General features: G+C 37.4%; 1 protein-coding gene across 3 annotated transcripts in view; it reads right to left on the bottom strand.

Annotated features, from left to right (window-relative positions):
- The window catches only part of LOC131751051 (MOB-like protein phocein), a 38,472-nt gene that overhangs the window by 2,594 nt on the left and 10,577 nt on the right, over nucleotides 1-25,301 (bottom strand). The window contains exons 1-6 of one of the 3 annotated variants that reach the window (XM_059054299.2): nucleotides 22,812-22,935; nucleotides 19,313-19,375; nucleotides 10,152-10,252; nucleotides 6,838-6,880; nucleotides 6,337-6,423; nucleotides 1,070-1,149 (exon numbers count right to left, since the gene is read on the bottom strand). In XM_059054299.2, the coding sequence (XP_058910282.1) occupies nucleotides 1,070-1,149; nucleotides 6,337-6,423; nucleotides 6,838-6,880; nucleotides 10,152-10,252; nucleotides 19,313-19,375; nucleotides 22,812-22,871 (434 nt within the window). In that variant the 5' untranslated portion in view covers nucleotides 22,872-22,935. Of the gene's footprint in view, nucleotides 1-1,069; nucleotides 1,150-6,336; nucleotides 6,424-6,837; nucleotides 6,881-10,151; nucleotides 10,253-19,312; nucleotides 19,376-22,811; nucleotides 22,940-25,301 lie in introns of those variants that run through there. The other 2 variants (XM_059054301.2, XM_067026501.1) reach the window with 2 other exon arrangements.

Raw genomic sequence — 25,301 nt, 5'->3', positions numbered from 1 at the left:
TATGTTTATGACATTAATGCTCTGTCCACTAGAGCTAATTAAAACTACTGAAAGAATTATTGTTTTATTCTACAGAACCCAATTCTTTTTCATGTGTGTGTTGAGAAATAAAAACTGCCTACATATTTCTGATTTTTAAAAAAATGTACATAGGATACCAAGGCAAAAACCGTTATTTTAAAACTATTTTATATGAGCCCTTTGAAGTTAGTGATATTGGGGAAAAGTCTCCAAATCTATCCACCTGGTCACAAATATCTTACTAGAATAAAAGGTCAGTCACAAACCTCACCAATAATATATTACAGTATGTACACGCTTCCTCTCAGGTCTTAAAAATCTGAAGGCAAGGATAAGTACTCCTTCAAAAATAAGCAGTCCCAACAGAGAAGAGACTGGTGGTTGCCAAGGGGGAGGAGAGTAGGAGAGGGTTGGAGTGGGAGTTTGGGATTAGCAGATGCAAACTGGTATATACAGAATCGATAAACAACAAGGTCCTACTGTATAGCACAGGGAACTAACTATATTCAATATACTGTGATAAACCATAATGGAAAAGAATATGAAAAAGAATATATATATATGTATAACTGAGTCACTTTGCTGTACAGCAGTAATTAATACAACATTTCAACTATACAATTAAAAAAATACTCTGGAAATACACAGAACATACTTAGAAAAAAAAAAATATAAGCAGTCCAACTTAGGAAAGTCTGCTCTTTAGGCATGCTAAGAGGATGCCTCTCTCTATCACAGAGATTCAAGTAAGCAAGTGTGTAAAAATCCCAACTCTAAAGCATGAAGGGAGAGCCCTGGAAAATGATGCACAGCAGCAGGAACTGAACTGGCCTGTGAGATTCAGGAGCTGAGTCCTGATGCCTTTAGTTTAACCACAATCTTAATTTCAAAACTTGAATAATTCTGAACAAGCCAAATATATAATAGGTTAAAAAAAAAGTTTAAAGAATATAATGTATTAACAAGCAAACTAGTTTTAGTTTTGAAAACAGCAATCTTTAAAATTAAATCCAAAAAGTTTAGCACCATGTTTAAAAGTTTTGTTTACCTGCTGGGAAAATATTTATTGCTATTCAGAAGACATGCAGCACCATCAAGTGTGTGTCTAGTATAGTCTATAGCAGGACACTATAAAACAAAGGATACAAAAATGCATCAACAAAGAGCTCTACCTCTAAAATTACTTAAGCATCTTGTTCCAAAAACCCTGAGCACAGTCTAAGAAAAAGTTCCTTACAATATCAGAATGACTGTAAAATTCAATGTTATGTCAATAAATAAGGCTTTATTATCCCCTTCAACTGTAATACCTGGCTTCCAGAAAATAAGTGAATCAGTCCCCCAATTTCTCACTCTCAATATTGTACCTAGAAGAAAACAATGCTTAGAGCTGGGAAGAACACCTGATTATCTAATCTATCCCTCTGGCTTCACAAATGAGGAAACTGCGGCTGATCAGTTTGCAGAATATGCATAGGTTTCTTGCCAGATCTTAAAAGTCTATAGGCAAAGATAAGGAATACTTCAAAAAACAAGCAGCCCAACTTAGGAAAGTCTGCTTTTTAGGCATGCTGTCTAAGAGGAGGCTGACTCTGCAACGACAGAGATTCAAGTAAGCAAGCATGCAAATATCCCAACTCTGAAGCATGACAGGGAGAACCCCTGAAGAATGATGAACAGCAACAGGGACTACCCTTGACTATTGGTCAATGACTTATGCAAGACGATACAGTTAGGAAGAAGGACTTAAAAACCATAACCCAGATACACTGATTCCTAGTCCACTGATTTATACTTTACCAAGTGGCCCAGCAGCCTCTTTTACTTCACAAATACCTCCAGAAATCACTGCCTCCTTACATCTTAAAAAGCATGCTTTTATTATCTTGCTGGTACCCTGTTACCAATCTAGCAGCTCTCTCAAAAATTTTCTTCCTTTGCAATTTAATATGAAATCTGAAGTTTCTTTATATTTTAATAAACCTGTCTTACCCTATTTCATTTATCAGAAACAATGAAACCTATTTGTCTCATGGCAAATCAGCAAACCTATTAAAGGAAAAATAAAACTGTAAAGTAATTCTCCTCATTCAGTTCTTCTGAGGGCAGAGAGGGAGAAGCATCAAAGGAAAGGAAGACTGAGAATGAACCAGGGAACGAAGAAGGAAAAAATAAACTAGAGAAAGAAATAAAAATGACTCTAGTTCTACCTAGTAATCAGAATATTTTTCAACTGCAGTAACTACTAAATATGGCTTAGTATAGTACATGGCAAATACATAAAGATTATCTAAACCAAAAAAAAAAAAAAAAAAAGTATTTTTCTAACTATACATCCACAGGAATTTACAGCTAGTAGACTCACTGCCTAAAATAGGAACATGAGCAGTATTTACTGAAAAAAGTATCTTTCTCCATATATATGATTACAGGTGACTTGGTCAAAAACAAATATCCCAAGTCACTGTGTTTCTCATTCATATTGGTCATTTGGATGTACCATGGGACACTTTTACAACATTTAAGTCAGCATGGAAATATAATGCAAGCTACATATTTAATTTAAAAATTTCTAGGGACTTCCCTGGTAGTGCAGTGGTTAAGAATCTGCCTGCCAATGCAGGAGACATGGGTTCGAGCCCAGGTCCGGGAAGATCCCACATGCCACAGAGCAACTAAGCCCAAGTGGCACAGCTACTGAAGCCCACGCACCTAGAGCCCATGCTCCACAACAAGAGAAGCCACCACAATGAAAAGCCCGTGCACTGCAAAGGCGAGTAGCCCCTGCTTACCGCAACTTGAGAAAGCCCGTGTGCAGCAACGAAGACCCAACACAGCCAAAAATAAATGAATTTATTTAAAAAATAAATAAATAAAGGGAGAATAATGCATCTTTACTATTTGCCAAAATGAAATTAGCTTTTTGGATTCAGTTTCCTAATTGGAATTATCACATCATTTACTATACCATGTAGCCAATTTCAGTGAATTATCAATGAAACTGCTATGATTTTCCCAGATGTAGAATGATACACAACCTTAACACTGCTTCAATTTATTAACTCAAAAAAAGTAACACCATGAGTGAAGTCAGTCTTAAAAAATAAGTACTATTAGCTTAGACAGGTATCAGATACTTCTTATTTTGGAGAATTTGCCTTTTCAAACAAAAGAAACTAAAATATTGATTTTCTAACTAGAGAATTACCTGTCTTTAAGCCTTAGAGGTCTGTCAATATAATGATCACTTAAAGGTCTATAATCCTACAGCACAGGCCTAACTTAACTATTTTCAATGAGTCAATGTCAAGCAAAAACTAATTACTACAGATTAAAAGGGAATAAAGATCAAGGGAAATGCAATGCATAGTTTAAACCAGTTGTAAACAACATTTTTGAGACAACTAAGGAAAACTGAATGTGTAGTAGGTGTTAGATAACATGAAGGTATTATTTAAAACAAGAAATGTTCTCTAAAAACTGCTACTTCCTATACTTTCGCCTTGACAAAAACTAAATAAGGAGAAAATAACATGAATAAGTTTTTCAAGGTAAGACCAATTATGGAGAGGAAAATCATTATGGTAGGTTTCAAGTTAGTAGTAAGAAATATTAATGAAATGTAGAGAAAAAATACTGACCTATAAAGTTCAAAAGTAACATTTCTACTTGACAGACTAAGAATCAACTAGTAATCGCCAACAGTTATTCCTATCAAAAGAAATTAAGACTAAACCAAAAATCTGAACTGGTGCATCTCATCCATTACACACCATATGACAGGTGTTATTCTGTCATAGCCAGTGAATCATAAGCTCTAGCCCATTCAATTGTCCAATTATGAAAATGATACTATATAAATGGAAAGATACACTGTGTTCATGGATTGTAAGAATTATTACTGTTAAAATGACTGTACTACCCAAGGCAATCTACATATTCAATGTAATCCTTATCAAAATACCTATGGAATTTTTCACAGAACTAAAACAAATAATTTTAAAATTTGTATGGAAACACAAAAGACCCCAAATAGCTAAAACAATCTTAAGAAAGAAAAACAAAGCTGGAGATATCACATGCCCTGATTTGAATCTATACTACAAAGCTACAGTAATCAAAACAGTATGATACTTCAACAAAAAAAAAAAATATAGATCAATGGAACAGAATAGAGAGCCCACACTTACATGGTCAATTATCTATTACAAAAGAGGCAATAAATGGGGAAAAGAGAGCCTCTTCAATAAATGGTTCTGGGAAAACTGGACAGCTACATGCAAAAGAGTCAAACTGGATTACTTCCTCACACCATATACAAAACTAAACTCAAACTGTATTTAAGATTTAAATGTGAGGTGGGAAACCATAAAACTCCTAGAAGAAAACATAGGCAATACACTCTTTGACAACCAGATTAAAAAACGGGCAGAAGATCTGAATAGACATTTTCCCAAAGAATACATACAGATAGCCAACAGACACAGGAAAAGATGCTCAACATCACTAATCATCAGGGAAATGCAAATCAAACCACAATGAGATACCAACTCACACTTGCCAAAAAGACTATTACTGGGGACTTCCCTGGTGGTCCAGTGGTTGAGAATCCATCTTGCAATGCAGGGGATCCTGGTTCAATCCCTGGTTGGGGAACTAAGATTCCACATGTCATGGGGCAACTAAGCCCGCCACCACAACTACAGAGCCCACATGCTCTGGAGCCCACACACCACAACTACAGCACTCTGGAGCCCACATGCCACAACTAGAGAGCCCGCATTCCGCAACTACTGAGCCCACGCACTCTGGGGCCTGTGCACCACAACTAGAGAGAAGCCTGCACACAGCAACAAAGAGCCCGTGCGCAACAACGAATGATCCTACTTGCCGCAACTAAGACCCGATGCAGCCAAAAAATAAATAAGTAAATAAATATTTTAAAAAAGACTGTTATCAGGCTTCCCTGTTGGCACAGTGGTTAAAATTCCACCTGCCAACGCAGGGGACATGGGTTCGAGCCCTGGTCTGGGAAGATCCTGCATGCCGCGGAGCAACTAAGCCCATGTACCACAACTACTGAGCCTGCACTCTGGAGCCTGTGAGCCACAACTACTGAGCCCTTGTGCCACAACTACTGAAGTCTGTGTGCCTAGAGCCCATGCTCTGCAACAAGAGAAGCCACCACAATGAGAAGCCCACACACTGCAACAAAGAGTAGCCCCCAATTGCCGCAACTAGAGAAAGGCTGCACACAGCAACGAAGACCCAACACAGCCAAAAATAAATAAATAAATAAAATTTTTTTAAAAATTACTATTATCAAAAAGACACATTGGCTATACTCCAATATAAAATAAAAAGTTAAAAAAAAAGACAACAAATAAGTACTGATGAGGAGAAATGGGAAACCTCACACACTGTTGGAGGGAATGTAAATTGATACCACTATGGAAAACAGGATGGCAGTTACTCAAAACATTAAAAATGGAACTGCCATATGAGCCAGCAATTCCACTCCTAAGTACTTTTCCAAAGAAAACAAAAACACTAATTTGAACAGATATATGCACCCCCATGTTCACTGCAGCATTATTTACAGTAGCCAAGATATGGAAGCAACTTAAGTGTCCACTGATTAGATGAAAAGATAAGGAACATGTGGTATGTACACACATTGGCATAAAAAAGAATGAAATTTTGCCATTTGTGACAACATGGATGGACCTAGAGGCTATTAAGCTAAGTGAAATAAGTCAGAGAAAGACAAATACCATATTATTTCACTTGTACATGGAATCTAAAAAACAAAACAAATGAATAAACAACAAAACAGGAGAGACATAGACATAGCGAACAGAGGTGGTTGCCAGAGGGAAGGTAGGAGGAGTGAAATAGGTAAGGAAGATTAAGAGGTATAAACTTCCAGTTTCAAAGTGAATGAGTCACACGGATAAAATGTACAACATGAAGAATACTCTCAATAATATTGTAATAATTTTGTATGGTGACAGATGGTAACTAAACTTATCACGGTGATCATTTTGTAATGTACAGAAATATCCAATCACTATGTCATACACCTGAAACTAACACAGTGTAGGTCAATGATAATTTCAATTAAAATTTTTTAAAAAGATACTAATCACAAGAAACCCTGAAGTAGCACTGTACCAATGACCTTGCAGCAAAGAACTCTAAACCAAAGGACAAAATAAACAGTGACCTAAAAACTCAAAAAATTTGTCTACCACTATCTTAAAGAGATTTAGGTTATGATGATTTTATTAATCATTCTATTTCACAAATTCTCACCTCTTTTGGTGTTTTATGAGCTGCACAAAGAAAAATCCATTGTTCAGTTGCTGTCATCTGAGTGCATGTATCTGGATGGCATTCACTCTGTTAAAATAGTTACATTTATTAATATATAAAATAATAATGAAAAACTTTATCATTTGAGTTGCTACATTTCATGTAAAATTCTAGAATAAATTAAAAATTTGGGTAAGTCTTTGTAAGCACATTAATTTATAAAAACAGGAAAACAAATCAGTACTTTCAATTATAGCTTTTTTTTTTTTTTTTTGCAGTAAGCAGGCCTCTCACCGCTGTTGTGGCCTCTCGCGTTGCAGAGCACAGGCTCCGGACGTGCAGGCCCAGCGGCCACGGCTCACAGGCCCAGCCGCTCCGCGGCACGTGGGATCCTCCCGGACCGGGGCACAAACCCGCATCCCCTGCACCGGCAGGCGGACTCCCAACCACTGCACCACCAGGGAAGCCCGAATTATAGCTTTAACTTAAAGAAAATATTACCTGAAGTTTGACAGCAAGTCCATTTAGCTCAAGACAGAATTGCCTAAAAATGTAAATATATAAATGAAAAGTCTTATCTATCCTCCATATTATTTTTAGAATATTAATTGTAAAAACAGAATCCCATCAGTACCATCCTTCCTCCCTCATCATCATTATCAACACCACCTGAACTTACATGGCACATTCTTTACAAAGACATACACATTAGTAAACAAAACCCAAAACAACCCTAACAATAATGTTCAATATCAGAGTTCAGTGAGTTGATTACTGTTACACACTGGAAACTGGTACAATTTTTCTGAGAAATACTTTGAAAATATTTACCAAGACCCTTACAAAGTGCATATATTTTAAGTAAGTCATTCTCCTAAGAATCTATTCTAGTGAAATAATCAGAACTGCAATGCAGACATATGTACAAAGATGTTCACTGAAACTATATACATAAAACATTTCTTTGAAACATTATAAATTAGCAATTGGAGAGTAGTGAAATGTTGGTATTACATAAACATACAAAGAATATATACTTATATTGACAGTAAGATTCCAGTTATGTAAAAATTCATGTGTGTTTACATATCTGTATACAGATAATCAGAAGAAAGACTAGACGTTTTATATTCCTATATATTATATAGGTTTTATTCTGATTACAAACAACATGCTCCTTCTAAAAACTCCAAACAGGACCAAATACAAAATGTAAAATAGGAAAGTCCCCCGTACTTCCATGACCTCTTCCCAAAAGATAGTTCTTGTTTACATGCAAATCTGATTTTCTCTGGATAGATTAAAATATATTGGAATCATATCATACACAATTTCATAACTTGTTTTTTTGTCACTTAATAGATCTTGGGCATTTTTTCATGATTTACTTTCCCTATAAAATTTTCAAACTGAGAATTATAAAGCCTAGAACAATGCTTGGATTGTTCTTACAATAGTTAAGTGCTCAAAAAATATTTTTGAATAAACGAAAAATGGAGCAAATTACATGAAATTTAGATCATTTTTAGACAGACTTGCTATTTGATATGAAAAGACAATTAATCCTTTCTGTCATAAAGATACTTTATGTTGTCAAAATACTGAATGTGTTCCCTCTAAAAATCTATCAAATTAGTTAATTGCTATGTTTCCCCATCAAACAAATGAATACACTTTGGTTCTGCAAATATGCAAGGCTAAAACCTAAAATTAGAAGATAAAAGAGAGTTCCAAAAGAAAAACAAAAAACCCAAAACACTGCACATATGTGAAAGAAAAACTATATTTATTTATTTATTTATAACATACATTAAAATAGAAGAAAGCAAATTAAAAAACAAGGGTTAAATTTTCAGTTGTCTGTAACTGTACTTCCTTTCCAGATGCCTAATAATAATGCTGTTCTTAGATTATACAAATAACACTATTTCTGAATCACCACATAGTCCTCTACTGCCCCATATCTATAAGTTGCATGTTATGTGTTTCTGAATTGTTTTCTAATAAGTGGTAATAACGACGGGTGGTGATAAACAAGTTTCTCATCTAGTCCAACCTACTTATGGCCAACAGGAAAATTAAGCTAATCGACTTGGCAGTGCTATAGGTACAATCTGTGGCAAATAGTGCAAACCTAACAGCTGCAAGTTAATTCAGTATAGGACTAACACACATAGTTATGCAGCTGAAAAGACAAGCCAGAGCTGAAATCTAGTCTACACTTTAATCACTAAGCCATGCATACTAGCATGGGATTGCAGCCACTCAGAGGAAGGGGAATCTTTTCCTAATTACAAATATTCAGTAGGGAGTAGTGAGAGATTTGACTGAGGTCATGATTCAATTCCCATTAATATCATAATATAATCAACTGCATTAATCAGTAATAGCAAGTATTATGCCTCAAATGAGTAACATTAAGCACATGCAAAAAAAAAAAATCAAACTGCTTTTAAAACTCTTCTTGGTCAACTATAAAGATGTATACACTATAATAAAGAGACAAAAGAATATATATGTCATATATAATACATAAATTATACAAAACAAAAAAGTGGTTAATATAAAAAAAAACAACCAAAAGTAGTAACAATAGCACCAGGACAAATGGAATATGAATAAGAAAGATTTTACAAGTTTTGTATAATGCATATTTCATAGTCTATGTTAAATAGGGAGGAAAAGGTTTTTCTTAGATCTGAAATAAAAACCTTGTAAATTAAAATGAACCCTCATTTTTTAGGAATTATGCTTACAGTGAAAAAAACATGCTTGATTATTTTCATCATTAATTCCATAGGTAAGGAAGTAGTTATTTTCAAAGCTGATTAAAAAAGAGGATATATTATACTAAAGTGCCCTCTATATTTATAAGAATGACATAACATCTACATACTCATGCTTTCAATTATCATGCATCGAGATGTATGAAAAAAAAAAAAAAAAAAACTAGATCAAGCAGTCAAGTGACTTGCCCAAGAAAATGGCAGATTACAAAGAAGTCTCAGCATCCTGAAACTGTTGAACAGTTATGACAAGACACTGTCTTAACAATATCTAGACAAGCCTATAGCATCAAAACAAAACAACAGAAAAAGTACCTTGTCTACAAATTGAGGCACTCATCACAGGAAATGTGGTCTAATTTATTCAGGAAAAGTCATATCTCTACTCCACCTTATTATCTAAAAATCAACTCAAAGTAACAAACTCTGATGAACACATATCTCATACAGCATCCTCTATTTTTAATGTATCAACTCATCCTAGCTCTTATATACAATAGAAAGTTTATAACTTCAAGAAATAACCTAATAACTTCAGAATACAACTGCTTCTAAAGTTAACTCATGATTCATTAGAAATCAATTTTCTCATTCAAAGGATATTATGAAAAGCTCTAACACTTCTTACTTCAGGATTATAATTAATCTCCATTTACTAAACGAAAGACTGGAAGTTCACACTAGTTACCAGGTAACTCATCAGCTACCAAGTTTAGACTAGGACCTCTAGAGAAATAAAGTAGGCAAGTAGTAGGTAGTAGAAATGAGTAGGTACATGGAAATAATGCATCTGTGATTAAGGAAAACTGTGTAAAAAGATAATAAGGCCCAAATCCATAAATATAGAAAACAATGAGTAAATAACAATGTTGCAAACTTTATAACTTGAAAACATAAAAGCTTTAGAATTTGGCTTTTTGGTCTGTAGTTAACTAATTTAATTTATGATTCATAATCATCATTAATATTAAAGGTTATTTTTTACTACTAGGAGTACTATTACTATTTTGATACATCATAAAGACCTACCTTAAATGTTCATACTTCCATACACCTTCATCTTGGCCTTCAGGTGGTTCAAGAATTTTGTCAATATTGGAACAATCTGCTCTTATATTCTGTTGAATATACTACAAACAAAGAAGTTCTTACAGTTAATTAAAATATACTACATGGTAAATCTTATGAGAGCTATTATTGTTTAAAGGGTACAGAGGTTTCAGTTGGGGAAGATGAAAAAGTTCTGGAGATGGAGGTGGTAATGGTTGCACAACAATGTGAAATGTACTTAATGCCACAGAATTGTCCACTTAAAATGGCAAAAATGATAAATTTTATGTTATATATTTTTTTACCACAATAAGAAAAAGCAGAGTAAACACCGAACAAGAAAATCCAAAGAAATCCATGCCCAGAGGTAATCAAACTGACAAAAACTAAAGATAAAGAAGCCAGTGGGGGTGAGTGTGTGTGTGTGTGTGTGTGTGTGTGTGTGTGTGTGTGTGTGTGTGAAAAATCCAGCAAAAAAAGAGACGCATGACCTATAGAATAAGGATTCAAATGAGTGCAGCTTTCTTACCAGAAAACACAGACGACAAGAGGAAATGGCAGAACACGTTTAAAGTGCCAAAAGAAAAGAACTGTCAACCTCTGTATCTAGCAAAAATACCCTTCAGGAATGAAGATAAAGATATTTTCAGATGAAAGAAAACTACGGAGGTTTACTGAGCTGTGCCCACCAGAGCAACAACTAACTCTACCCATCACCAGTATCCCACATCAGGAAGTTTACATATATTTAAATGATATAGTTAAAGTGATGAAAGGAAAGAAACTACAACCAAGATTACTCTACCCAGCAAGGATCACATTCATATTCGATGGAGAAATCAAAGGCTTTACAGACAAGAAAAAGCTAAGAGAATTAATTCAGCACCACCAAACCAGCTCTACAACAAATGCTAAAGCAACTTCTCTAAGTGGGAAAGGAAGCAGAAGAAAAGGACCTACAAAAACAAACCCACAACAATTAAGAAAATGGTAATAGGAACATACATATCGGTAATTACCTTAAACGTGAATGGATTAAATGCTCCAACCAAAAGACACAGGCTCGCTGAATGGATACAAAAACAAGACCCATATATATGCTGTCTACAAGAGACCCACTTCAGACCTAGGAACACATACAGACTGAAAGTGAAGGGATGGAAAAAGATATTCCATGCAAATAGAAATCAAAAAAAGCTGGAATAGCAATATGCATATCAGATAAAATAGACTTTAAAATAAAGAATGTTACAAGAGACAAGGACACTACATAATGATCAAGGGATCAACTGAAGAAAATACAACAGTTATAAATATATATGCACCCAATAAGGGAGCACCTCAATACATAAGGCAACTGTTAACAGCTATAAAACAGGAAATCGACAGTAACACAATAGTGGGGAACTTTAACACCTCACTTACACCAATGGACAGATCATGCAAACAGGAAATTAATGAGGAAACACAAGCTTTAAGTGATACAATACACCAGATTTAACTGATATTTATAGGACATTCCATCCAAAAAGGCAGATAACAATTTCTTCTCAAGTGCACACAGAACATTCTCCAGGACAGATTACATCTTGGGTCACAAATCAAGCCTTGGTAAATTTAAGAAAATTCAAATCATATCAAGCATCTTTTCTGACAACAGCGCTATGAGATTAGAAATCAATTACGGGGAAAAAAACGTAAAAAACTCAACACATGAAGGCTAAACAATACGTTACTAAATGACCAAGAGTTCACTGAAGAAATCAAAGAGGAAATCAGAAAATACCTAGAGACAAATTACAATGAAAACACAACAATCCAAAACCTATGGGATTCAGCAAAAGCAGTTCTAAGAGGGAAGTTTATAGCAATACATGCCTACCTCAAGAAACAAGAAAAATCTCAAATAAACAATCTAAACTTACACCTAAGGCAACTGGAGAAAGAAGAACAAACAAAACCCAAAGTTAGTAGAAGGAAAGAAATCACAAAGATCAGAGTAGAAATAAATGAAATAGAAACAAAGAAAACAATAGCAAAGATCAATAAAACTAAAAGCTGGTTCTTTGAGAAGATAAATAAAATTGATAAACCTTTAGCAAGACTCATCAAGAAACAGAGGGAGAGGACTCAAATCAATAAAATTAGAAATGAAAAAGGACAAGTTACAAAAGACACTGCAGAAATACAAAGCATCCTAAGAGACTACTACAAGCAACTCTATACCAATAAAATGGACAACCTGGAAGGAATGGACAAATTCTTAGAAAGGTATAACCTTCCAAGACTGAACCAGGAAGAAACAGAAAATATAAACAGACCAAACACAAGTAATGAAATTGAAACTGTGCTTAAAAATCTTCCAACAAACAAAAGTCCGGGAACAGATGGCTTCACAGGTGAACTCTACCAAACATTTAGAGAAGAGCTAACACCCATCCTTCTCAAACTCTTCCAAAAAATTGCAGAGGAAGGAAAACTCTCAAAGTCATTCTATGAGGCCACCATCACCCTGATACCAAAACCAGACAAAGACACTACAAAAATAGAAAATTACAGACCAATATCACTGATGAATATACATGCTAAAATCCTCAACTGAATACTAGCAAACAGAATCTAACAACACATAAAAAGGATCACACACCATGAGTGGGATTTATCCCAGGGATGCAAGGATTCTTCAATATATGCAAATCAATTAATGTGATACACTATGAAGAAAAAAAACCATATGATCATCTCAATAAATGCAGGAAAAGCTTTTGACAAAATTCAAGACCCATTTATGATAAAAACTCTCCAGAAAGTGGGCATAGAGGGAACCAACCTCAATATAATAAAGGCCATATATGACAAACCCATAGCAAATGTCATTCTCAATGGTGAAAAACTGAAAGCATTTCCTCTAAGATCAGGAACAAGACAAGGATGTCCACTCTTGCCATTATTATTCTACACAGTTTTGGAAGTCCAAGCCATGGCAATCAGAGAAGTAAAAGAAATAAAAGGAACACAAGCTGGAAAAGAAGTAAAACTATCACTGTTTGCTGATCACATCATACTATACATAGAGAATCCTAAAGATGCCACCAGAAAACCACTAGAGCTAATCAATGAATTTACTTAGTAAAGTTGCAGGATACAAAATTAATGCACAGAAATCTCTTACATTCCAATACACTAACAATGAAATATCAGAAAGAGGAATTAAGGCAACAATCCCATTCACCACTGCAACAAAAAGAATACAATATCTAGGAATAAACCTACCTAAGGAGGTAAAAGACCTGTACCCAGAAAACTGTAAGACATTGATGAAAGAAATCAAAGATGACACAAACAAAGAGATATACCATGTTCTTGGATTGGAAGAATCAATACTGTGAAAATGACTATACTACCCAAAGCAATCTACAGATTCAATGCAATCCCTATCAAATTACCAGTAGCGTTTTTTACAGAGCTAGAACATAAAATTTTAAAATTTGTATGGAGACACAAAAGACCCCGAATAGCCAAAGTGATCTTGAGGGGAAAAAAACTGAGTTGGATGTATCAGACTCCATGACTTCAGACTATACTACAAAGCTACAGTAATCAAGACAATATGATACTGGCACAAAAACAGAAATATAGATCAATGGAACAGGATTGAAAGCCCAGAGGTAAACCCACGGACCTATGGTGAATTAATCTATGATAAAGGAGGCAAGGATATACAATGGAGAAAAGACAGTCTCTTCAATAAGTGGTGCTGGGAAAACTGGATGGCTACATGTAAAAGAATGAAATTAGAACACTCCCTAACAGCATACACAAAAATAAAATCAAAATGGATTACAAACCTAAATATAAGACCGGGCACTATAAAACTCTTAGACGAAAACATAGGAAGAACACTGACATAAATCACAGCAAGATCTTTTGTGATCCACCTCCTAGAGTAATGGAAATAAAAACAAAAACAAATGAGACCAAAAATAAAGAATAGACCTAATGAAACTTAAAAGCTTTTGCAAAGCAAAGGAAACTACAAACAAGACAAAAAGACAACCCTCAGAAGGGGGGAAAATATTTGCAAATGAATCAATGGACAAAGGATTAATCTCCAAAATATATAAACAGCTCATGCAACTCAACATTAAAAAAGCAAACAACCTAATCAAAAAATGGGCAGAAGACCTAAATAGACATTTCTCAAAAAAAAACATACAGATGGCCAAGAAGCATATGAAAAGCTGCTCAACATCACTAATCATTAGAGAAAAGCAAATCAAAACTACAATGAGGTATCACCTCACACCAGTTAGAATGGGCATCATCAGAAAATCTACAAACAATAAATGCTGCAGAGGGTGTGGAGAAAAGAGAACACTCTTGCACTGCTGGTGGGAATGTAAATTGATACAGCCACTATGGAGAACAGTATGGAGGTTCCTTAAAAAACTAAAAATAGAATTACCATATGATCCAGCAATCCCACTACTGGGCATATACCCAGAGAAAAACATAATTCAAAGACACATGCACCCCAATGTTCATTGCAGCACTATTTACAATAGCCAGGTCATGGAAGGAAGCTAAATGCCCAACGACACCCGAATGGATAAAGAAGATGTGGTACATATACACAATGGAATATTACTCAGCCATAAAAGGGAATGAAATTTGGTCATTTGTAGAGATGTGGATGGATCTAGAGACTGTCATACAGAGTGAAGTAAGTCAGAAAGAGAAAAACAAATGTCATATATTAACGCATATATGTGGAACCTAGAAAAATGGTACAGATGAACCAGTATGCAGGGCAGAAACAGAGACACAGATGTAGAGAACAAACGTATGGACACCAAGGGGGGAAAGTCACAGGGGGGTCGTTGTGGTGGGATGAATTAGGAGATTGGGATTGACATATAACATTAATATGTATAAAACAGATAATTAATAAGAAGCTGCTGTATAAAAAAATAAATTAAATTAAATTAAAAAAAGAAAGCTAAGGAGAACTCCTAGCCAGCAGACGGCTCTAAAAGAACTGCTGAAGGGGGGCTTCCCTGGTGGCGCAGTGGTTGAGAATCCGCCTGCCGATGCAGGGGACACGGGTTTGTGCCCCGGTCCGGGAAGATCCCACATGCCGCAGAGCGGCTGGGCCCATGAGCTGTGGCCACTGAGCCTGCGTGTCCGGAGCCTGCGCTCCGCAATGGGAGAGGCCACAACAGTGAGAGGCCCACGTACCACAAAAAAAAAAAAAAAAAAAAAAAGAACTGCTGAAGGAAAAATAATACCAGAAAGAAACTTAGACTATCAGGAGCAACAGCAATTATATTAATATCTGGGTATAAATATATATTAGAGGGCTTCCCTGGTGGCGCAGTGGTTGAGAGTCCGCCTGACAATGCAGGGGACTCGGGTTCGTGCCCCGGTCCGGGAGGATCCCACGTGCCGTGGAGCGGCTGGGCCCGTGAGCCGTGGCCGCTGGGCCTGCGCGTCCGGAGCCTGTGCTCCGCAATGGGAGAGGCCACAACAGTGAGAGGCCCGCGTACCGCAAAAAAAAAAAAAATATATATATATATATATATATATATATATATATATATATATATATATTAGACCATTCTTCTCTTGATCCTTAAAATATGTTTGGCAGATGAAAGGAAAAAATATAATATTGTCTGGTGAGGTTTTCAATGTATGTAGATATAGTACAGATAACTAAAGCATCAAGGCGGAGAGTAAAATGGTCCAAATGAAGATAGTTTCTACATTTCAACTGAAGCAGTAAAATACTGACTCTAAATAGACTTAAAAGTTAAGCATGAACTTAGTAATCTCTAGAGCAATCATCAAAAAAATTATATAAGATACAATCAAAATTAGAATAAATTAAAATAGACTACTAAAAATGCTCAAATAACCCTTAAAAAAGCAGAAAAAGGAAACAAAAAAGAGGAAACTAAAAAACAAGTAATAAAATGGTAATTCTAAATCTAAACATATCTATCAATAACTGTATTAACATTAAATGGTGTAAATATACCAGTTAAAAGACAAGGATTGTCAGAAAGAACAAAGAAATATGACCCAACTATACTGTTTATAAGAAACTTACTTCAAATATAATGATATAAGTAGGTTAAAAGTAAAAGGATGGAAAAAAATATATACCATACAAACACGAATCAAAAGAAAGCTGCAAGGAAGAAAGGTAGTTCAACATTAAAAAAAAAAAAATTAACCAATGTAATACACTACATTAATATACAGAGGAAAAAACACACAAGCATATCAATTAATGCAGAAAAGTCATCTGACAAAATCCAAAACCCTTCACGACAAAAACACAGAAAACTAGGTATATGAGATAACTTCCTCAATATGATGAAGGGCATTTTGAAAAACCCACAGGTATGATGTTACTCATACTCAATGGTGAAAGACTGAAAGGTTTCCCTCTAATATCAGAAATAAGGGAATTCCCTGATGATCCAATGGTTAGGACTCTGTGCTTTCACTGCCAACGGCCTGGGTTCAATCCTTGGTCAGGGAACTAAGATCCTGCAAGCCACACAGCACAGCGCCCCCCACCCCATCATAAATGAGACAAGGATTCCTGTTTTCACCACTGCTATTCAATACTACACTTAAATTCCAGCGAGAACAATTAGACAATATATAAATAAAGGTACAGATGATATGATCCTATATAGATAAATCCCAAAGAATAAAAATTAGAAAAAAAAGAAACTCCATCTACAACAGTATCTGAAAGAATAAAATACCTAGGAAAAAGTTTAAATCAGGAGATTAAATACTTGCATACTGAAAACTTCAAAACCTGCATAACCTAAAGTAATCTACAGATTCTGTGCAATCTCTATCAAAATTCCAATAGTCTTTTTTTGTAGAAATGGAAAAGCTGATTCTCAAATTTATATGTAATTGCAAGGGGCACCAAATAGCCAAAATAATCTTGAAAAGACAACATAAGTTGGGGGCTTCCCTGGTGGCACAGTGGTTGAGAATCGGCCTGCCAACGCAGGGGACAAGGGTTCAATCCCTGGTCGGGGTAAAATCCCAAATGCCATGGAGCAACTAAGCCCGTGTGCCACAACTACTGAGCTTGCGCTCTAGAACCAGGGAGCCACAACTACTGAAGCCTGTGCACCTGGAGCCCGTGCTCCACAAGAAGAAAAGCCACTGCAATGAGAAGCCTGTGCACTGCAAGGAAGAGTAGCACCCGCTCACCGCATCTAGAGACAGCCCACACGCAACAACAAAGACCCAACGCAGCCAAAAATAAATAAATTTTTTTAAAAAAGAAGAAAACATAAGTTGGAGGATGCAGACCTACCAATTTCAAGACTTACTACAAAGCTATAGTAGTTGAAATAGTGTGGTACTGGGAATTCGCTGGTGGTCCAGTGGTTAGGACTCTGAGCTTCCACTGCAGGGGGCACAGGTTCAATTTCTGGTTTGGGGAACTAAGATTCCCGCACGCTGAGCAGCCAAAAAACAACAACAACAAAACAGTGTGGTACTGACATAAGGGTACACATAAACCAATGGAACTGAATACAGGAACTAGACATAAACCCTCACATATACAGTCCAATGATTTTTAACAAGGGTACCAAAACCATTCAATGTGGAAAGGTTAGTCATTTTAACCATTTTAAAGTGTATGGTTCTGTGGCTTACTTGCATTCACAATGTTATGCAACCAAAGAAAAGCCCTGAACCTGACAGCTTCACTGGTGAATTTTACTAAATATTTAAAGAACTAACATCAATCCTTCTCAAACTCTTCCAAAAAACTGAAGAGAAGGGTGTACTTCCTAACTCCACTACAGCAGCATTCTTAATACCAAAGCCAGACAAAGATACTCTAAGAAAACTAGAAACCAATATCCCTTATGAACACTGATGCATAAATCCTAGCAAAGCAAATTCGGCAGCAAATTAAAATTATACACCATGATCAAATGGGATTTATTCCTAGAATGCAAGGATGGTTCAACATACAAAAATTGATCAGTATAATACACCATGTTAACAGAATGAAGGAAAAAAAATACACAATTATCTCAATTAGTGCAGAAAAAGCATTTGACAAAATTCAACACCTTTTTATGATAAAAACACTCGACAAACCAGAAATAAGAAGAAACTAACCAACATAATAAAGGCCAAATATGAAAAACCTACAGCAAACATCATACTCAATATGGAAGACTGAAAGCTTTCTGCTAAGATAAGGCACAAGATAAAGATGCCTGCTGTTGCCATGTCTATTCAAAATACTACTGCAAATTCCAGCCAGAGCAATTAGGCAAGAAAAAGAAATAAAAGGCATCCAGACTGGAAAAGAAGTAAATTTAGCTGTTTGCACATGAAATAAGCCTGTATGTAGAAAAACCAAAAGATTGCACAAAAAATTCGTTAGGACTAATAAACGAATTCAATGAAGTATCAGGACAAAACTCTACTTTTAAAGGGTAAAATATGTGCACATTTTTCCTCTTAATTTTTGCCAATTTCCAGGCATAGAGCTTCAGGTTTATATTTCTGCATCCTCCACAAGGCCTATCTCTTTGCTAGCCCATTAAATATTTGCTAGCCCATTAAATATTTGCTGATTGAACAATACATTCTTTTTTAAAAAAAAATAAATTTATTTATTTATGGCTGTGTTGGGTCTTCATTGCTGTGCACGGGCTTCCTCTAGTTGCAGTGAGCGGGGGCTACTCTTTGATGCAGTGCGCAGGCTTCTCATTGTGGTGGTTTCTCGTGTTGTGGGGCACTGGCTTTAGGCATGTGGGCTTCAGTAGTTGTGGCTCGCGGGCTGTAGAGTGCGGGCTCAGTAGTTGTGGCGCACGTGCTTAGTTGCTCTGTGGCATGTGGGATCTTCCCGGACCAGGGCTTGAACTCGTGTCCCCTGCATTGGCAGGCAGATTCTTAACCACTGTGCCACCAGAGAAGCCCTAATATGCCATCATAAAATGAGGTTTGATAAAAGTTTCAAACAGTTATCCCATTAATTCCATGGATTCTGGTTTGTGCTACAGGAATATTTAACTATGCCAAAGGCAATAAAATGCTTAGGTTATTACAGTTGCAAAAATAACTATTGTTATTACCTGCTGAACAGCTAGTGTACTGTCCATTTCATCAAAGGATTCATCAGGCCAATTATAGAAATCCTATAAAAAAAATTTTATGATTAAAGCACATACAAAGTTACAAAGAAGATGAAATACTATTATGATTAACTTCAATTCTTAATAAAGATCCGGAGTTATACCAGAGAAGAAAAGCCCTCATACGGTAAACAATGTGATTATTAGTGAATAAGTTAAAGGAATTTTATTCAATGTTTTAAATGAACACCAAGATTTTATTTAATTGAACTATAAGCTATACTTTTTTCAGTCACAAATCCCTCAAATATGGCTCCCATAAACCTCTCATGTATTACTTAATTGATAAGCCTATCACTTTTTTGTTTATGATAGTTATTTTTCTAAATGTTATACTGAAAAAAAAACTCCAGGCAGTAAAAAACTGAATCAGTTTTTACCCAAAGAGAATAGCTAGAGTTAGTAGTAGTTACTACTCCATAAATATTATTTAAGACACACATTATAAATTATAATTACAATTCCAAATGGTGTTTTAAATTTCTAAATCAAAATATGAGCTCCATCAAAAAGTAGTCATCTAAACAGAACAACCTTCTCTTAAGGGGAATATTTCTGTGGATCACTTTGCACTGGTTCTGAATTTCTCTATAGATAGTTCAGTTCACAGATGTTCCCCTAAGTGGTTAAGAACCTTTCCAGTTGACTGCTGAAATATATCCCTTGTAGGTGTGCAATGTCCAATGCATTGTAGGTACTCAATAAATGTCTGGGAAAAGGTAGTCGTGAACCAACAATCCATAACCCTGTATCGATCAACATGGATTAAGTCTCCAAAGGCCATGAGCAAAAATTGGAGCAAACTGCAGAATACAGTGCATGATACCACATGAATAAAAGTTTAAGAAAGTGCAAAACATACTTATGAATATAATGCATATATAATAAAAGTATAAATGAAAAAAAGGAATGATAATCACCATTACTGGCTGGGAGTGGGCAGAAGACAGAAGAATGTGATACAGAGGGATTTAACTATATTAGTAATGTCCTAGTTCTGAGAGTAGGTGATGGGTATGGTATACCTTTTTAAGTATCTTAAACATTTCATAACTTTTTTAAATAGTTGCCTTATCTGAATGAAAATGAACTTTATTTTAAAATGTCAAGAAATAAAAACAACTTTCTGGAAATTGTTCTAGGATGTCTTTTCCTAGACATCATCTACATATCACCAGAAAGTAGTTTTTAAATTCTTCCTTTCTGATTTGTAGTGAAAAATGTTTCTATCAATACGCTTTGCCTATGCTTTCGTTTAAAAAAAAAGATAGTTTGTAGAATATTGTTTTTAAAATATTAGAAAACACATATAGTGGTACACAGAAAAGATGTAAAAAAGTTAATTGGAAATTAAATGCTTTGCCTCATCATAACTGTGATATACTTTAAACACTTAAAAGAGGAGCCAAGGGACTTCCCTGGTGGCACAGTGGTTAAGACTCCATGCTCCCAGTGCAGGGGGCCTGGGTTCAATCCCTGGTCAGGGAACTAGATCCCACATGCATGCCGTAACTAAGAATTCACATGCCACAACTAAGGAGCCAGCGAGCCGCAACTAAGGAGCTTGCCTGCCACAACTAACACCTGGCACAACCAAATAAATAAACAAATAAATATTAAAAAAAAAAAAAACAGGAGCCAAAAATTCAGCCTAATGAACATTCTCATCTAATTCAGTTAAACGTTTACTGAAAACCAAATTTGTGCTTATAACCCAATCTAACCAATTAAAAAAAAAAGAGGAGGAGGATACTCTATTATAGTTCTAAATAAATCATTTTAGAATACACCCCTTTCACTGAAGGAAATCAGTGTGATAGACAAGGGATATGACAGAATGCTGCTTAGGTAGTCCTTTTTTGTTTAATCCTAACCTTTTCTAATACATTTTATTTAACAATCTTGATCTATGACAATCTGGAAAAAAGCAAAGGAGTTTTCTTATAGGTGACTTACTCATAACAACACAGCAAACAGGTGTGTTACAATATTGAGTTAAAATCTACGATTCTCTAGCCTTTCAAAATTAAGAACTTTTGAATAAGTAAAAATGGATGATTCTCAGAATGAGTACAAAAGTCCATTTCTGAATTTAAAAACATAAAAGTTGATCACTTAGAAGAATCAGAAATAATGCTGCCACAGAAAAAGAATTAAAGATATCTGAGAAAAGATCATTTATAAAGACACTTTAGAAACAGTAAAAGCATAAATAATATATAAATTCCGAGTAGTATGACCACAAAATTGCCAGTAGAACTGACACATGTGACTCTATAAAAAAAGGCTTCCCAGCTAAACTCTAAAATTCAGTACTAGAAGCAACGTGTTAAAAAGAAAAGGTCACTAATGAACTAAGGATCGAATCTGGAGACTGTGCAACCTTGAGCAAATGCAGTCTAATCTCTGGGCTTCAGTTTCCTTTTCTGTGACATGCATCTAGGAAGCCGTCTGATCTAAAAGTTCTCTTTGAAAGAACTCCCTTTCCAAAATTCTGCGCAAGATATTAAAATGAATTCTCTGGCATACCGTCATAGCTCTACGGTTGTTTCTGGTTTCCTCCCCCTCCATCTTTTTCTTTAAAATTACATTTTTAACACATCTCTTCCGATTTTGGAGTCTGTACTCAATCGCAAGGCATTTTACCTGGCAGATTAATCAGATGAAGTCTATTTGATTTTTTTTAAGAATGTGAAGCATCCCGTCTTTGGCAAATCCCAATAATCAATACTGAAATAAGCATCACTTCACCCCAAGTATTGCCCTACTAAAAGGTGATAAAATTATAATAAGTTCATTCTGCTTCACATACAGTAACAAGGAAATTCACAAGGAATGGCAATTAACAAGTCCCAGCCTGATGATGAAAACTTGCTGGACCAGAGAACAGCTACGGAGACAAGTGGTCAAAGGCAAACAGCAGGAGGAGAAGGATAAAGTAAATTATCGACTCCCAGATCCAGCTAGACAAGCTGGATGGCAGAAGTCGGGCACGTCACAGGCCAGGTAGGAAATGGAAACCAGGACGAGGTAGGCTGCTGTTCACACCCCTCCCACCCTGGCAGCCCCGACCCTCACGGAACCCCGGGGGTCTCCACCCGGCCGGCCGCGCCCCTCCCCGAAGCTGGTCACTGGGGATCAGGGGAGAAGCGAAAACAAGCAGTCACTGCTGACAGGCTCCCAGCCCCGGACCTCGGCGGCCCCCACGCACCCCTCACGCCCACCCTCCAATCGGAGCTCCGCAGGCCTCGCGGGCCGCCGCCGCCTCAGCCAAACCGAGGGGCTGAGGCTCCGGAAGAGCAGGCCGGGCACCGGTGCCCCTGCCCGTCCGCCTGTCGCCCCTGCCCAGCCTCCTCGCAGAGGCATCCACCTTCCAGGAGCGGCGCAGCTCGGCACCAAGAGTCCCCTCTCCCCTCCACCAGAGGTGCAGAGATAGTACCTGAGCCTTGGTGCCCGGCCTGTTCCGCCTCAGCACTGCCGTCCCCTCCGCCATGACCATAGTGCCAGAGTCTGGGCGGCTGGAGTCGGTACCCGGATGTAGGGACGGCTGCCTGCGCGGGAGGCGGGGCAGAGCGGCGCTCTTGGTCCGGGAGAGGGGGAGGGGCGACGGCTGATGGCACAGCCGCGGCCTGCGCGGGGCAGGCTGGGAGGAACCCGAGGAGGCCGGGAAAGGGCCGGTGGGCGGAGGGAGGGGGACTCGAGAAGGAAACTCCGACGATTCACTAGTGGCAATGTGGCGGGAGGGAGAGACCCCGCCGCGGAGGCCGGGAGTGGCTGCGAGGGAGTTCGCAGGCCAGCGCAGAGAGCCGCTGCGGGAATTTGCAAGTTCGGCATAACGCATTGGTGCATCTCCTTGGGCTTAACTTTAACGTTGGAAGGACAGAGCTTGCACAATGGCGACCGTTTCAGTAAACCCTTGTGCAAGCAAATACCTAGAGAAGCGTAATTCTGTCCTGAAATCTGCCTGGGCGTGCAAAGTGGGAAACAGGCCAGCAGTCTGGGAGAATTCCACAGACCCCACATGAAATCGACCCAATTTCAAATCAGACTCGGGCTTAGAGTGTGAAATGATATTTCCGCTATCCACTAAATTCAAAACCAAGGGCTTTTCAGTAACAAGTTTGTTTGTGTAGATAAGAGACCCTGATGCCAATTATCGGAGATAGAGTGGACATCTGGGAAGCTCCTGTTCCAAGTTTTACGTGTTCTCTTAAGTCATGAAATCACAGTAGCATTGGCAAATATTTTTTTTTGTTCCTGCTTGGAAACCTTAAATCCGGGATGAGGGAGGCCATAGGTTACCAGATGCGAAGACAGTTAAAAGAGTAAACAGGGCTTCCCTGGTGGCACAGTGGTTGAGAGTCCGCCTGCCGATGCAGGGGACACGGGATCGTGCCCCGGTCCAGGAAGATCCCACATACCGTGGAGCGGCTGGGCCAGTGAGCCATGGCTGCTGAGCCTGCGCGTCCGGAGCCACCACAACAGTGAGAGGCCCGCGTGCCGCAAAAAAAAAAAAAAGTAAACAGTGTATATACAATAGGGTGATTTCCAAGAGAGGAAAACATCAGGTATCCCATCAAGTACACATAAAGGTGTATTGAGAATGCTGAGAGATGTAGCAGAGCTTCCAAATATGGAAGGGAGGAGTGGAGGAGAGGTTGGTTGAAATGAGTGCAAAGCTGAATAACTCATGACTTGGAATTTTGTTCAAAAGCATTTAACAATGGGAAGTCTGTTTGGCTTGGAGTAAGATTCTTTCTATCGGGAAGATGTAGAGACTGGTACCTTTTTTCTTTTGTGGTCTGCGTTTGGTCTTCACTGCTGTGCGCGGGCTTTCTCTAGTTGCAGCGAGCAGAGGCTACTCTTTGTTGTGGTGCGCGGACTTCTCATTGCAGTGGCTTCTCTTGTAGAGCACGGGCTCTGGGTGCGCGGGCTTCAGTAGTTGTGACACCCGGGCGCAGTATTTGTGGCTCGCAGGCTCTAGAGTGCAGGCTCAGTAGTTGTGGCGCACGGCCTTACTTGCTCCGCGGCGTGTGGGATCTTCCCGGAACAGGGCTCGAACCCAAGTCCCCTACATTGCCAGGAGGATTCTTAACCACTGCGCCACCAGGGAAGCCCCGAGACTGGTAACTTTTCAAGAGCAAGGACAATTCCATCACTACCTCATAGACAGCAAAAAAATTTATTCATTCAACAGTATTTATTAAGCCCCAGTACGTGTTTGGCACTGAGATAAAAGTATGAAAAGGCGGCATCCTTAACCATAAGTTGCCTAGAGTCTAGCAATGGAGACAGCCGTGCAAATCACCAATTCTCTTACTAAATACAGTGAGAATCTAAGGCAAGCGGCACCTAAATATTGCCTCCCTAAGAGAGATAAGGGTGGGTCTGTAGAGAGCAGAGTCTTAGGTCTGTGGACAACCTCGCCTCATTTACTCCAAGGATTCAGTTAAAATTTCCCAGATTGTGTGATAGTCCCCGAGCTGTAAATATCAGTTACCTATAGTTGAAGAGGCTCATCTTAATGTTCTCTTAAGTCCAGATTTAATAATACTTAAGTAATACTGTTTCAGCCCATCTGAAAAGAACAAAAGAAAAAGTGAATAGGTGTTAAATTAAGGAACAAAATACGTATTCATCTCTTTGAAAAGTCTAATCAAGTTACACTGTGATGTCAATTCTGGCCTTGTTCACAGAAGAACCTTTTCCTTTATGGTTGAAATGTTTCTAGCTCATAACCTTCACATTTTAATTCCTCTATCAGTCTGCAGATTATGACCTCCAAGCAAAAACAGTTTTATAACCACGATTAATTTAGGGGATGGGGGAAGAAGAAGAAGAAGAAAAAGCATGATCAGTACCATAACAGTTACATGTAATAACGGGTTACTTGAATATTTTGGTTAAAGAAGGAGTAGTCTTTTTAAAG

Source organism: Kogia breviceps, chromosome 2, assembly GCF_026419965.1.
Source record: "Kogia breviceps isolate mKogBre1 chromosome 2, mKogBre1 haplotype 1, whole genome shotgun sequence".
Classification (NCBI taxonomy): Eukaryota; Metazoa; Chordata; class Mammalia; order Artiodactyla; family Physeteridae; genus Kogia; species Kogia breviceps.
Note: the sequence above shows the minus strand (reverse complement) of the source record. Positions and strands in the feature narration are given on the sequence as shown.